The following is a 14,195-nucleotide window of genomic DNA, read 5'->3' as shown; positions in this document are numbered from 1 at the left end:
CCAAGCCAAGTCCCCACGAACTGCCCCCCATCAATACTCTTTAGAAACTGGATAAAATAAAGCACTATCCTCTTCCTGATTTGGTTGTGCAGTAGCTGCCGCACTTCCTTTGTGCTGTAAATCAAGTCTTCATTTTCCCAGGAGATCGTACCTGGTGGCAGACAGCATTGCATAGTGGAAGCGAGGCTTGTAGGGAACCAGTCTAAATGCCGTTGGTCTCATTATTCTATAGCTGTTACATTGTGCAATCTACTTTATAATGATAGGTTAAAGCAAACAAAACTTGTCTATTGCCACTTTAACAAAATCCACAAACCAGCACTTTTAAAGCTCGCTAAATGAACATGTTATACTTCGTTTGTTAAAGTGTAAAGTGTAAACAAAACAGTTATATCCGTGCTTTGCTATGACCTGTTGCTAGGAGACCCAGTTGAGACTCCAGGAAGTTACTGGTCCCAGCCAAGAAATAGTCGTGTACATATCTAAACGGTAAATTGTCGTTTTTATAGTTTGTTGCAAAGTAAACAAATGAAATATCCCATGTTAATTAGTGAGCTTTAGAGATGCTAGTGGGTGGATTTAGTCTTTTTGCTAAGCTAACAGACTGCACTAAAGCCAAGAAGCATATTTCCCAAAATGTCAAAATAAATTGCAAAATGATTAAATAGAAGATGGGGAAATATTTACTAGTCTGAGCCAGTGATTTCAAAATGCAGCTTTAGATCTCAGTGCGATATTTATCTTAGACTCACTCGTGCCAGTTTATGTCTTAACCTAATTTTATTAAATCCCTCCACAGCCCATCCCTTTTTATCTTTATCTTTTCTAGCTTTCAATCTAGGCCCTTTCTTTCCTCTCTGTTCCTCTTTCGGTCTCATTGTTAATTACAGCTCAGAACTTGGAGAGGACTGTTAATCTGTCAGGGGTGGTTTTTATTGCTGCTCTGCTGCCATCCCATTATATCATTATTATAGTTGCGGGTGCAGGCCTGTAATTGCTGTAAGTAGAAGGGAAAGGTAGGAGAGACTCAGGCTGCCTCGAGGCTTCTGGTCAGGGCAAACCCCCCTCTTCTTCGTCTGTCCTGGCAAGGTTTCTAAAAATGATAACGCCGCCTGTGAACAAACAGCCTCCTGTTCCTACTTGACTGCTGCAGCTGCACCGTCGTAGACATCCAGAAGTGATTAGAAAGACACTTAATATGTCTATGTGGACTTCGACTCATTCTTATAACTTGTTAAAATATCAGACACACCGTGGGGCATCTCAGATCACAGGGGCCCGCCGAGGTGGGGTGTCCTGTGTGGGTGCTGTACTGTGAGGCATGAAAAGAAAAAAAGGTCCGACTTCCTCAAAAACAACTTCTAGCCTGCCTTCTTTTTCTGCCTCTTTTCCTCAAAGCCAAATATAGACGAGGCACTGCCACGTCATCTGGCCCTCAGCACTTTCTTAAGCCCTGAGAGAGGGCGAGATGGGGTTCAGAGGCTGCTGCCTCTCGCTCACGGAGCCTAGGGGGTTATATATTTTAGCATGTCTGTAATATAAGAAAATCCATATTTTCCACAGAAACCTAAAACAATTTTGGCTGTCGTAGAAATCAGGACAGTTTTATTGTGGAAAAAAAAAAGAGAACCCAAACAGTTACAAAAATAAATACAGATAAAACCACTGGGGGTTACTCTCCGGGAACATTTCCATCTGTTATTCCGTCCAATGGCAGCATCAGCCATTTAAATGTCATAACAACAATCAACCAAACAGTGTGGCCTATTTTCTCTCATGGCACCAACTTAAGTCCAACCTCTCTCTCCTCTCTCTCCTCTCCATCTGAATAGCCACAATCCCATCCGAGTGACAGCTTGGGGTGAGGTTGTGTATGGGAACTGTTAACATCGTGGAGCTGCCGCCTACACCTCGTCCTCGTTCAGCAGCATGTTGGGGATTCCTCTGGAAATCGGGAACTCTCGTCCTGATTCAGGGCACTTCAGACAGCCCTCTATCACCTCCACCTGCAACACACACATTCAAAGCAAGAGGTAAGAGACCACCACTAGATGTCACCATAGAGCAAAATACACTATATGGACAAAAGTATTTGGACACCCCTGTCACCACACTTTTGGTTTGGTCCAGGCCTCTTAGTTCCTATTAACCCTATTACCCTGGGCTGTGGCTATGAGAAAAAGATATGATTCTGCAAAGACAGCTTAGTAATAAGTGTTTAACTTAAAGGTTCTCTATACGATACGCAGAGCATTAATATAGCAGCAAACAACTATTCGCTATGTAAAGATATAGAAGAGTAATGTCTACCTGAGCAGAGAATGACGTCCCTCTGTGTGTTGTAATCAGAGCTTCTCTGTGCTTTGTTGACATAGCCAGGCCGGCTGCGCATGCCTTTAGTGCATGTGAGCGTGCCCCACTGACTAGCTTGCGGTTGCTGCTCTTCACTGCTCTTATAAGGCGGTTAGAGCTGATAACACCGTCCTGACAGACGCCGCCGTCACAGAAGCATAGCACCCACCCTCCGGTTCCCCCTCAGGTAAACACTGTTAGCTCTGTCAGCACTGTTACCGTCATACTTGCCAACCCTCATGATTTTCCGGGAGACTCCCATTTTTCATTGCCCACTCCCGTTTTTCACACTTTTCTTCCTTTTCCTTATCTCAACCTGTTTCTGGCATGGTAGAGCGTGTATAAGCCCTACTGTTTCCACCCGGACGGCAATAGAGCTACACCAAGTGTTGTTTATTATAGGTATATATACGCTCGCGACCGACACAACACGGCGTGCAGCGCCCAAGTTGCTGGACGCAGTCAATGGCACTGGACGAAGCGAGAAGTCGTCGTGGCGTGGCGCAAACCATTGGAAATAATGGGTTTCAGAGTGCAGTGACACCGTTATGGCCTTGTGTCTGAAAGGGCCTTCAGTAAGGGAGAGACGGAGAGAAAAATGGAGAGTACTAAGAGAAAGAAATACTCGAGCAGAGTAAAAAAATTAATGAATGAATAAAAACTGATGATTATTAGCCCCGTTTATACCTGAAGTTCACACCAGAGGGGCAAATTATTCAGTTCTCTTTCCTGAGAATTAAAAGTAAAATTAAAAGTAGGCACTATACTTAATATTTAGATATTTTCCTTCTTTTAAAGTCATCAGAATGCAGGAAGAAAAAGTCTCTGAAACTTAAACTTTGGTTTTGAAATCCTCCCTTTTTTTTGATGTCTCAAGGTTGGCAGGTATGGTTGCCGTTGTTTGCGCTGTCAGCATAGGCTCAGCTGTCACCATGTTGAGAGCTGTGCGGAGGCAATAGCAAAGCTCCCAATCTGGCACTTAGCACCTTTAATAGGCTATGGGTAGGCTCAGGTAACCAACCCATCGTCAACACCTTTCAATACTGAGCATTACATGAAATCTGTTAGGACACTACCTACATTTTAATGAGGTTTATTTATATTTTTTTCCAGTACGTCACCACAAAGACCAAATAAAGTCAATGGTACCCTGCGGAGTTTCTGACCACTAGTGGAGTGTGCCCCCGCTACAGGTGGTGATAATGCGCCAAGAAATGCAGCATTGTGCTAAAAAAGGCAGTGAAGAAGAAGAAGATTGCCAACAAGTAAACATTAATGTAAACAATGAAGGATTGAAGATATATTTTAATAAAAGGTTTTGCTAATGTTTTATAAGGAAGGAAATGTATTCAACACATTTCTTTTAGACCTAAAGGATTCACACAAACACCTTTCCAGTTTCATCATGACAAAGCTCCTGTGCACAAAGACGGGTCCATACAGAAATAGATTTCTGAGTTTGGTGTGGAAGAACTTGATTGGCCTGACATCAGCCTCATCCAGCACATTTGAGATGAACTGGAACCAGTATTGGACCTCACTAATGCTGTGGTGGCTGAATGGGAGCAAATCGCTGCAGCCAGGCTCCATAATCTTGTGGAAAGTCTTCCCAGAACAATGATGGCTGTCATAGCAACACAAATGGGCTATGACATAGCAGCAGGCTGTGGCTCTGGAGGAAGAGCGGGTCGTCCACTAATCGCAGGGTTGGCGGTGCGATCCCTGGCTCCTCTGTCGCCATCAGTGTGTGAGTGTGTGAATGAGAGTGTAAAGTGTAAAGCGCTCTGTCCATCAACGTAGAAAAGCACTGTATATTTGGAATGAGGTGTTCATCAATCACATGTGTGTAATATTTGGGACTCAACATACTTTTGGCCGTGCAGTGCACATATTGGGGTTAGAATAATGTCTGAAACTACAGTATTTTAGTTCCTGTGTTTGATCTCAACATAAATGGCACTCTCCTCTGCTGAACGGACGCGGTGCACTTATGAAAAACAAGACAGTGTGCAGGAAACGACCACATGAAAGCGTTGCTGCTAATTGCTATTGCCAGTAATAGAAACAGGATGTGAAGTGCCTTCTGTACCTTTCTATGTTACCGTCTGAGAGTGAATATTGTTAGCCGTTTTATCCAAAAGGTGTACTTAAATGTTCTACACAAACTAATCCCATAATTATCCTAATGGTTCATTCACAAAAGGATCACAACATCCTTTTTCTTACTTTTGAAATGGTTTCAAGCTTGTGAAGATGTGTTGGTTTGATTAAAAATTAAAGAGATTATTATAACTTGTGAATTTGCATATTTGCCCTAAAACAAGATCTTTATAACCACGGGGAAAAGAACTACAGCTGCACCAAATAGTCGGTAAATTGATTAGTCGATCGGCAGAAAATTAATCTATTTTGATAATCAATTGATGTTTTTCAGCCGTTTTTAAGCAAAGATGCCAAATATTCTCTGATACCAGCGTCTCCAATGTGAGGATTTTTCTGTTTTATATCATTGTAAACTAAACGTCTTTGGGTTTTGGACTGTTGGTCGGACAAAACAAGACATCTGTTGACGTCAACAAAGACCAAAAGATTAATCCAGTAATCGAGAAAACAATCTGAAGATTAGTCGATAATGAAAACAGTCGTCAGTCACAGCCCTAAAAAGAACACACACACACGTCCTGTTTCTACATACTGTAGTAATAGGTAGCAGTCAAAACACCCACCGGTACTGACAGGAATAACTGTGAGCTTCTTACCTCTAACAGCACTCTGTGCACTTTCTTCAGGAACTCTTCGTTGTTCTCGTATTCTGGCACCAGCTCAGCCGGCAGGTCTTGTCGTTGACCCAACTAAAAGAGGGGAAAGAGACCGTAACAAGTGTTCAAACTGGGCAGCTGTAAATTCATTAGTGGATGTTACTGGGTGGCAGAAAAGATCATGACGTATTCTCCACCTACTGGTGAACGAGACACCTGAGAAATAAAAACACAATGACACAAAACCCAGGACCCCAGTAATGGAGTACTGTTTACTGTATACTGAGGGATCAAGCCTCAGGAGTTAACATTGTGTTAACTGTTCGTTCATCTGCAACTAGGGCCGGGCGATTTCGTGATATGAGACTACATATCTTCTTAGATTTTGGATATCGTAATATGACACATGGGTTGTCTTTTTGTGGTTTTAAAGGCTGCATTACAGTAAAGTGATGCATTTTTCTGAACTTACCAGACTGTTCTAGCTCTTCTATTATTTACCTTTGCATACTTAGTTATAAAATCCACATTACTGATGATTATTTTACCAAAAATTTCATTGTGTGAATATTTTGTGAAAGCACCAATGGTCAACCCTACAATGTGTACAACTGTCACAATATCGATATCAAAGTATTTGGTCAAAAGTATTGTGGTATTTGATTTTTCTCCATATTGCCCAGCCCTATCTGCAAACCCTCCCCTGGACCACTGCTGTTGATTCATAGTACTCCTCATTCAGTCCTACAAAGGATTATAATGTGAGTTTTTTTTTCCAATAAATAAAAACTATAATGCAACACCAGACAACATGTTACAGTGAATCAGTGAAGAACAAAACAAAACAAATCTCTTCTTATATTACACAATATTTTTTCCCATTTCAAATTGATGGATTGTTCCAAATCCAAGAAGCTATTTGCTTGTATTGAGAGGTACTTAACAGCTTATAAGATTTTGCCGTGTCTTAGCTGGTATTCATGTTTGTAATACATGTGATTTATAACAAGCTCTGACGGTCTCTGGTGCAGTCTGACTCACCTCCTCCGCAGCCTGGACCAGAGCGCTCCACTCCAGTTTGGGGATCATTCGGCTGACAAACTGAGGGTTGAAGTCCACCTCATTCACCTTCACCTCAGTCGCCTGGATAAAGAAAACATCAAGAGGAAACAACACAGTCTATAATTAGTGAGGACGCTCAGGGTCAAACAGCATCTACAAAAGAAATCACTTCCCCTGCCATCTGTACCTCCTATCACTGACATAAAAAAAAAATATTGATAGTTTACTCTACAGGGGCCAGTAATAAGAGATGTTCCACACATTATTATTATTATTATTATTATTATATATATTTGCTTCTATAGTTACCAAATACCAAGTACTTCCTTTATTATGATACTGTATATTATTTGTAAATACACTATTATTTTTATTTTTATTTTATTATTATTTTTTGCTACTTAACTTACTGTTTTCTTAATGGAGCTTCCCAGCAAAAAGTATTTCACACGATTGTACTTGTATAACCGGTGTGACAATAAACATCTTGAATCTTGAATTATTAAATGCTGACAGGTACAATATAGTGTCACAAACACCTAATTTACACATCTGAAGCATTGCTTTTTAATAAAAACTGTAAAAGCTATAGACACGTGCTCGTTTTCTATTAAAGGGTATTATTTTTAGGGCATAATAATGCATATATTTCACATTGAGAATTGAGAAACTCTAATTAAATGACAGAGGGTAAATATTATATAAATATAATAATAATATAATATAATAATAATAAATAAATAATATAAATAATAATAATATAATAAATATAGTAATAAATATAATACAGGGTGTGGGATTTTGACCAGAGAAGTTATCAAAACATTCAATATTGAGATTATATTGAAATTCAATATATGTTGAGACATAAGGGTACATCTGTAATTCTAATCAAGTTGTTTTATTTTTTTCTGCAGGAGGAAGTTGATTTATTCCTGCTGCTAGCTTGTTAACCTCTAGTTATCTTGTTATTGAACGTCACAAACAACCATCACATGTTGAATGATACAAGCTGCTTTGAGCTAAAACATCTAACACAGCATTTTTAGGGCATAATAATTCATAATTAATAATAGTTTTTAGGGCATAATAATGCATATATTTCACATTGAGAATTCAGAAACTAATTAAATGGCAGAGGGTAAATACATATATTGCACTAGGTAGCAAACAGAGTGTGTTTTGACCAGAGAAGTATCAAAACATGTAACAGAGATTAAATTGAAATTCAATATATGTTGACACATAAAGCTGCATCTGTAATTCTAATCAAGTTGTTTTATTGTTGTTGTTTTTGTTGTTTCATTCCTGCTGCTAGCTTGCTAACCTCTAGTCACAAACAACCATCACATGTTGAATGATACAAGCAGCTTTGAGCTGAAACATCAAACACAGCAGGACATTGAGACTAGAGATGATGCTTTGAGTCAGTAGTGTTATCATTATCCATGTTATCTGTCCAGTGTGTTTACAGTGTGTTCAGTGTGTTCAGTGTGTTCAGTGTTGTTACCTTGATGAGCAGCGGGTATCCTTTACTGACTCCCTTCACGTGAGAGGTCAGGATGTTGTGCGTGAGCAGCTTCATGTTAACAAACAGATCTCACTGTTTAAACGGTGTTTTTCAGGTAAATGTAGACAGATATAATATCATCTACGTTTAATCACGCTGCTGCGTTTACATGTGGACCGGAAGTGCCGCTGTTGCATCGCTTAAAAGCTTCCCCCGAAGCTTGAACTCCACTACAGTTGGTTCCTCGGTTACAGCCGATTATTTCTCTCTATAATAGTCTCTTTAGTGTGATTTACTTTCGTATAAAATCAAATTAGAGCCAGTGTAATATACTGTATTCAGATTGTTTTCTGTTACTCATGTTAAAATAGAAATAAAACAATTTTAAAATGCCCCATTTCAAGTAAAAATCCTGCATTCAAATTTAAAGGTCCCATATCGTGCTCATTTTCAGGTTCATACTTGTATTTTGTGTTTCTACTAGAACATGTTTACATGCTATAATGTTAAAAAAAACAACTTTATTTTCCTCATACTGTCGGTCTGAATATACCTGTATTTACCCTCTGTCTGAAACGCTCCGTTTTAGTGAATTGCAACGGAATTGCAACAGAATTGCGTTGCTAGGCAACAGCTTGGGTCCATGTGTACTTCCTGTCAGCTGATGACATTCACATACACTGCAACCAGGAATAAACTGGGACACATTTAGAGTGTTTACGTTTAAAACGGTGTAAAGGGTCTAAATATTGTATATTTGTGACATCACGAATGGGCAGAAATACTTACAGCTTGTTTCAAATGCAGAGTTTCTGAATACGGGCTGTGTGTATTTCCCTGTGGATTGAGTGTTTCGATACTATAAGGATAAGGACTTAAGCCTGCTTCATAATAAAAAACATGAAAATCTAACTTTTTTTTATATGGGACCTTTAAACTAAATTGTAAATAGAAAAAGTATTCTCAGTATATTTTACAAAAGAATATTATCACATTTATTACATATGATTATTTATACATGATTGGATTATTACGTTATTGTTATGCACGAGACTACTTATCATTTGAGCTAATAAACAATTACATGTAGTTTTTTGGTATTCTTATCTATAACAATGGATCATATCTCATTAGTCCATCATGTGTTTTGTAGCTGAAATCTAAACTGAAAAAAAAAATTGCAGGGTAGCAAGTAACTAAAGCTCTCAAGTAAAAGCAGCGAGGCAAAAAGTTAATAAAAAGTCAATATTGCAAATGTAAAGGAAGCGATGCCTAAAGTAACATAAAACACTCACGTAAAGTTCGATTGCCACAAAACTATACTTAAGTACAGTACTTGAGTAAATGTTCTAGTAACCATAACAAACATATTGGTGTTAATTAGCAACAAAAATGTCAGGAAAAGATGGCGTTCAGTTTTTATACTCAAATTTTTTATTTTTTGTATTAATTTTGTATACTCCTCGTCTTTGTATTATACAGGTCATTCATACAGTTTATGATATAGTAAATAGTAATTACACACAAGAGGCGTAACAAACATCAACCTGTCACCCTCACAGACATGCATCATGCGCGCACACAAACACACACTCTCTCTCTCATTCTCACACACACAAACAAACAAACAAACAAACAGAGGGACACATATCCCTTACACTTATTAAACAAAACAAATTTAAAAATGTAAAACGTCTTTTTTTTTTAAAACCACAAAACCCCAAATTTTTCATCCTCCATCGTCACCAGATTCACATCCTCTCAACTCTTATTTTGAAAACGAGTATGACAATACTTAATGTTTTAACAGAATAAAAAACAAATAAAGAAACATAAAAAAATGCAGGAAGGCAACTAAAGAAGAGGGCAAAGCAATTCTGCAGACAGAGCAGGTTAAATCAGATCCCAGTCTTTAACTCTTCATGGAAACAGAAGCACAAATGAGCTGCAATGCAGAAGGAAGAACCACTGGCTGACATCTGGACAGTTTACTGCGAGTTACAGACGACTCAATTCCTACTTGACTTTGTAAAAGAATCCAGCGTGCTGCTACAGAGTTTAGAGGCTTCATGTGATCTGTATCTCTATTCAGTCAGGAAACTTGTTCTCAGTCAGGTATGTATCCACATGAGCCATTATGTGTTATACTTGTACAGTAGCAGGAAGGTTGCAGGTTTGAGGAAGGCAACACAAACTAGTTAAAAAGGGCACTCTGCAAGGTTTATGGCACAAATAACAGCACTGAGAGAAGCAGGTGTGCAGTGGGGCCAAAGCTGAACCAGTGACAATGTGTTGTGTCGTGAAGTCAGGGTGAAAACCATCTGCTGACGTCTGGAGGGTGTTAGCAAAGGACACTTGATTAAAATATTATCCCAGTCTCCACTATGAGCATCACTGGACAACAAGTAGACCAAAGCTCTGGTCACATCTTGCGTCAGTTCATCACATTTTGCACCCAGAAAAAGTAAACTAATGATGAATCAGAGTATGAAGAGAAGGGAAGTTCACCTTTCTATCTACCTCTTCTCCATGAACCTTGGAAGAAGGTGAAATTGTGCCAGAAATCACTGCTTTAAAATTAGAATACAAACAGTTTCAAGCAGCACAATTCAGAGTACATGAAGTGCCCACAATCTATGTCTTACTTATGAACAAGGAAACCTTGAGAGTGATAACCTTACCTGCACTTGAAAATGAAGCCAGCCAGTTGAGTGTGACGGTGATATGTTTGAACAGACAGTAAGGAGAATCTGCAGACTCGTGCATTACTGAGGAGAGCTCGTGCCGAATGCCAAACAGAATGATTAAATCTGGTTAAGTCCGTGTGTGATGGAGCCACGTAAAACACTGGGCGTCAGTAACTGCAGTAGTCGTTAGTCGTTGCTTTGTTTTTGCATTGGAGCGCACACTGACTCTCATTAGTCCATACACACATGCAAATACGCATTCAAACCTTGGATTCGCTCCCTTCGCTGAGACTTCCCCAGATCATAATCCCCCCCCCACACACACAAACACACACACAAACACACACACTTTCTCTCTCTCACACAGACAAAAAAAAGTCGTCATCATTCTTGACCATCATCTGTGCGCCACTTCAGGAAATCCTCCTTCCGGGCGTCTGGTTTGATCTGGTTCCGCATGCCGCCGAGCAGATTGGAAGTGGCTTCAGAGGCCACTATTAAGGGTCGGACCACGGTGGGCGGGATCTGCCGCAGGACGCCGCCCACAGCGCCGGGCAGACCCTTCTGTTCATGGCCGCGGGATGCTACATCGCACAAGGTCTGAGCCGTGTCGATCACTCCCTGGAGAGCAGAGAGAAGAGTCCAGGGAGAAATTAGTCAAATTATTATTATTATAGAAGAGACCATAATCAATTTCGAGAGGGTAAGTTTGGGGACAAACCTCTCTGACGGTGTCGTAGGCCTTGGCCACACCTTCTCGGAGGTCAGCAGGCTGAGCATGTCTGCGGGGCCGGCTGGAGGGGGCCCGGCCTTCTGTGATGGCAAAGCGGTTCAGGGGAGGAGTTGGAGACAGGATGTCGTACACCGTCTCTGCTGTGGCCTGTAAGAGAAGCAGACAGACATCAGGCATCAAATACCTGCCTATCCTGAAATCCTTCAACAAGTAATCTCACACTTTTTTTTTGAGACAGATTCAAATCCAAATGTAGCTTCAGTTTAACTTTAATTCACAGTCGTGACCTGCACTGAAAGCAGACCGAGTACCTGTATGGCCTGCACCAGCCTGTTGCTGAGCTCCAGAGCAGCTGATGCTGTGGAGGTGCCGAAGGATGCTGCCCCCCTCTGGAGACCTCGAATAATGCGTCCATCCTTCCTGTACTGCTCTATGGGCAACCAGAACAGATCCCTCACGCCATGGACTGGAGAAACACAAAGAGAAAGAAAGGAATTGAACCAAGCGATAAAACAGGATAAAGAACATGTAAATGTTGAGCGGACACCGTGTACATCAGTGTGTTTGGAGCAGTATCAACTCACACAGCTGGACAACTGAGTGCATGGGGCCAACACCTCCCAGAATGCCTGGCAGCTGATTCTTCCTGATGTCCGTTAGCCACTCTGTGACGGCGTACTGGATCACTTTGTCCACACCGAGGAGACTAGAAGGTGTTGCAGAAGAAAGACTAAGAAACTTGCAACTGAAAACTCAACTGGTTTGCCTTTCAAACACGGTGATCTAGTCTCAGATGACTATGTATCTCAAGCAACTGATGAGATGTGTTGGTATGGAAGTGTGTATGTCTACCCGTGTCTGCAGCAGAGCCTCTTCAGCTTCAACTCAGAACAGTTTAACTGGGCCAGACCGATCAGAATCCCTGCAAACGTTCCCTATGAAGCAAAGAGCAGGACAGAAGGAGAGTGAAAACATAGACAATTATTCCCTGATCAAATACACAGAAATCCTTCAGATTTTTAAAGCTACTATGAGGAACTTTAATTTTACGTTGATTTTGGGGAGCTGTTTGAGTGACCTCTCACCTGTTCGATGACGACATGTTTGCCATGATAGTCCAGCCAGATAGGCACTTCAGAGGTGAATCGGAACTCCCTGAAAAATAGCAGGGGAGGAAGAGAAAGACTATATTATCGATTCACATTTTAAACCTTTATCTATCAGACATATTGTGAGTATTTTTTACAACTTTTATATTCATAAAAACAAGCTTAATTGTTTTCTAACCCATAACCCCCTTATTCCCTTTAATTTGTAAAAGCAGAATCAGACTTTCTCCGAGCCTTCTGGTGAGTCGGTGTTCACGTACCGGAAGTAGATTGGCTGGTCGGAGGAGGAGGTGGAGCCGGCAGAGGAGGAGCTCTGCTCGCTGTAGGTAGTTTCCACGGAAGCTGTGAGGTCAGGTCCCAGACCAGCGGCTGACTCCCCCTCCTCAGAGGCCTTCTGGGAGGGGTCTGCCTTCACTGAAAAATAAATGGAAAGAAATATAGAAAAACAGATATTCAACAGAGCATGTCTTAAATTGAATACAGGATCAAATGTTAAACATACACAAAATTAGCTGGAGTAATCATTTAAACAGCCAGTGAAAATTAATCATGCTACAGTGATGACAGTCCTTTTACTGTATATATACTTAACTCCACAAAAAGCAGCTTAGCAAATGAGAGAAGCCTGCATGACAGCTCTTAGTTTGAAATCGTAATATTTATGTCTTTGGCAAAAGTCCTTAACATTAAGTATGAAAGACAACTGATGAAATACGCATCAAAGAATAAAAAAAACATCATCAGACGAAGCTCACCTTCAGCTGCAGGGTCCACGGGCAGGTAAGGGTTAACAAAGGAAGCTAGATTGCTGAAAAAGTCCTTCAGGAAAAACAGTGCGTCCTGGGAAGGAGACATGATGATGATGAGAAGTTACAACTGAAAACCAGTTATTTACTTTCTTCACAGTGAAAATTAAGACAGAATTTCAGGCTCTACTCAGCCACCTTTTGGGTGCCTGACTGAGACTGGATTTGGATGGAGAAGATTTCACTATTAGTGTTCAGTGTCAGGAGCCGAAGTTACCTGGTCAATGTTAAGTCGTAGAGGCAGCAGGCTGACTCGAAGACAGCACTCTGGTCCACCGAGGCCAGACTCTGGACACACCTGCAGGGCCTTCACTGTCAGCTACAAAAAGAAAACACACAATCAACATCGTAGAGCAATCACAGAAAACCTCTCCAACATCTGTAATTTCAAAGACTCCCTCTGTCCGTCCCCACTCCCTCTCTGCTGTCTCACCATGTTGGAGTGGGCTCGGCGAGGCATGCTCTCGCTGGTGTAGAGGTAGAGGAACTTGTTGATTTGCGAGGAGGCCAGTCGGTCTCGAACCTCCAGCTCCTGGACGATGAACACCTGCCTGGAGAGCGGCTGCTCGCCACCGGGACCGACCCCAACTGCCACTGAACCCTCCCCATCCTGCCCCGCTGCCGCAGCTGCATAGGACTCATGCTGGAAGGACACCTGGATGACAAAACAGGAGTGTGTTGAAAAAAGATGATGGGAATGTTGAAGCAGTACAGTTTGGTTTCAAGTTGAATTTAAATGAATAGTTTTTGACATTTCGCTGCTTCCTTGCCAAGAGTTAGATGAGGAGATCAATACCACTTACATATCTGTATGATATACTGTATATGTGGAGCCAGCATCTGGTGAGTTTAGCTCAGCATAAAGATACAGGGAAACAATGGTTACAAAACCTGCCTATGAGAGCGGTATTGATCTTCTAACCAAGAGAGCGAATAAGCGTATTTCCCAAAGAGTCAAACTATTCCTTTAATCGTCATTTCAAACAAAAATTTACAGCTGAGATAAAACATTTCTTCTGGTCTGGATCAGGGCGCAAGAGAATATAGAAACTGCATGGGTGCATAAAACGAGTTTGAACTGAACAAGCGCGAATTCGCAATAACTGCAACCACGTATGCGCACAAACACAACCCTTTACACCCACACACTAGCCTCCTAGGGCAAAAAACTCTGGCC

General features: G+C 41.0%; 2 protein-coding genes across 2 annotated transcripts in view; both read right to left on the bottom strand.

Moving 5' to 3' along the window:
- Window positions 1-1,576: 1,576 nt before the first annotated feature.
- trmt112 (tRNA methyltransferase subunit 11-2) lies at window positions 1,577-7,894 on the bottom strand. Its single transcript, XM_037781229.1, has 4 exons — window positions 7,684-7,894; window positions 6,153-6,254; window positions 5,112-5,204; window positions 1,577-2,006 (listed from the first exon to the last, which is right to left on the bottom strand). The coding sequence occupies exons 1-4, from the start codon at window positions 7,756-7,758 to the stop codon at window positions 1,905-1,907; spliced, it is 372 nt and encodes a 123-aa protein (XP_037637157.1). The 5' UTR covers window positions 7,759-7,894; the 3' UTR covers window positions 1,577-1,904.
- Window positions 7,895-9,094: 1,200 nt separating this feature from the next.
- Window positions 9,095-14,195, bottom strand: part of atg2a (autophagy related 2A) — a 28,984-nt gene continuing 23,883 nt past the window's right edge. The window contains exons 33-42 of the mRNA XM_037779983.1: window positions 13,452-13,673; window positions 13,236-13,337; window positions 12,968-13,052; window positions 12,473-12,626; window positions 12,189-12,258; window positions 11,956-12,038; window positions 11,688-11,809; window positions 11,415-11,569; window positions 11,092-11,250; window positions 9,095-10,991 (exon numbers count right to left, since the gene is read on the bottom strand). Coding sequence (XP_037635911.1) covers window positions 10,755-10,991; window positions 11,092-11,250; window positions 11,415-11,569; window positions 11,688-11,809; window positions 11,956-12,038; window positions 12,189-12,258; window positions 12,473-12,626; window positions 12,968-13,052; window positions 13,236-13,337; window positions 13,452-13,673 — 1,389 coding nt within the window. The 3' untranslated portion in view covers window positions 9,095-10,754. The remainder of the gene's footprint in view (window positions 10,992-11,091; window positions 11,251-11,414; window positions 11,570-11,687; window positions 11,810-11,955; window positions 12,039-12,188; window positions 12,259-12,472; window positions 12,627-12,967; window positions 13,053-13,235; window positions 13,338-13,451; window positions 13,674-14,195) is intronic.

This window comes from Sebastes umbrosus, chromosome 9 (genome assembly GCF_015220745.1).
Source record: "Sebastes umbrosus isolate fSebUmb1 chromosome 9, fSebUmb1.pri, whole genome shotgun sequence".
Taxonomy (NCBI): Eukaryota; Metazoa; Chordata; class Actinopteri; order Perciformes; family Sebastidae; genus Sebastes; species Sebastes umbrosus.
This window is presented reverse-complemented; position numbering and strand designations above follow the sequence as displayed.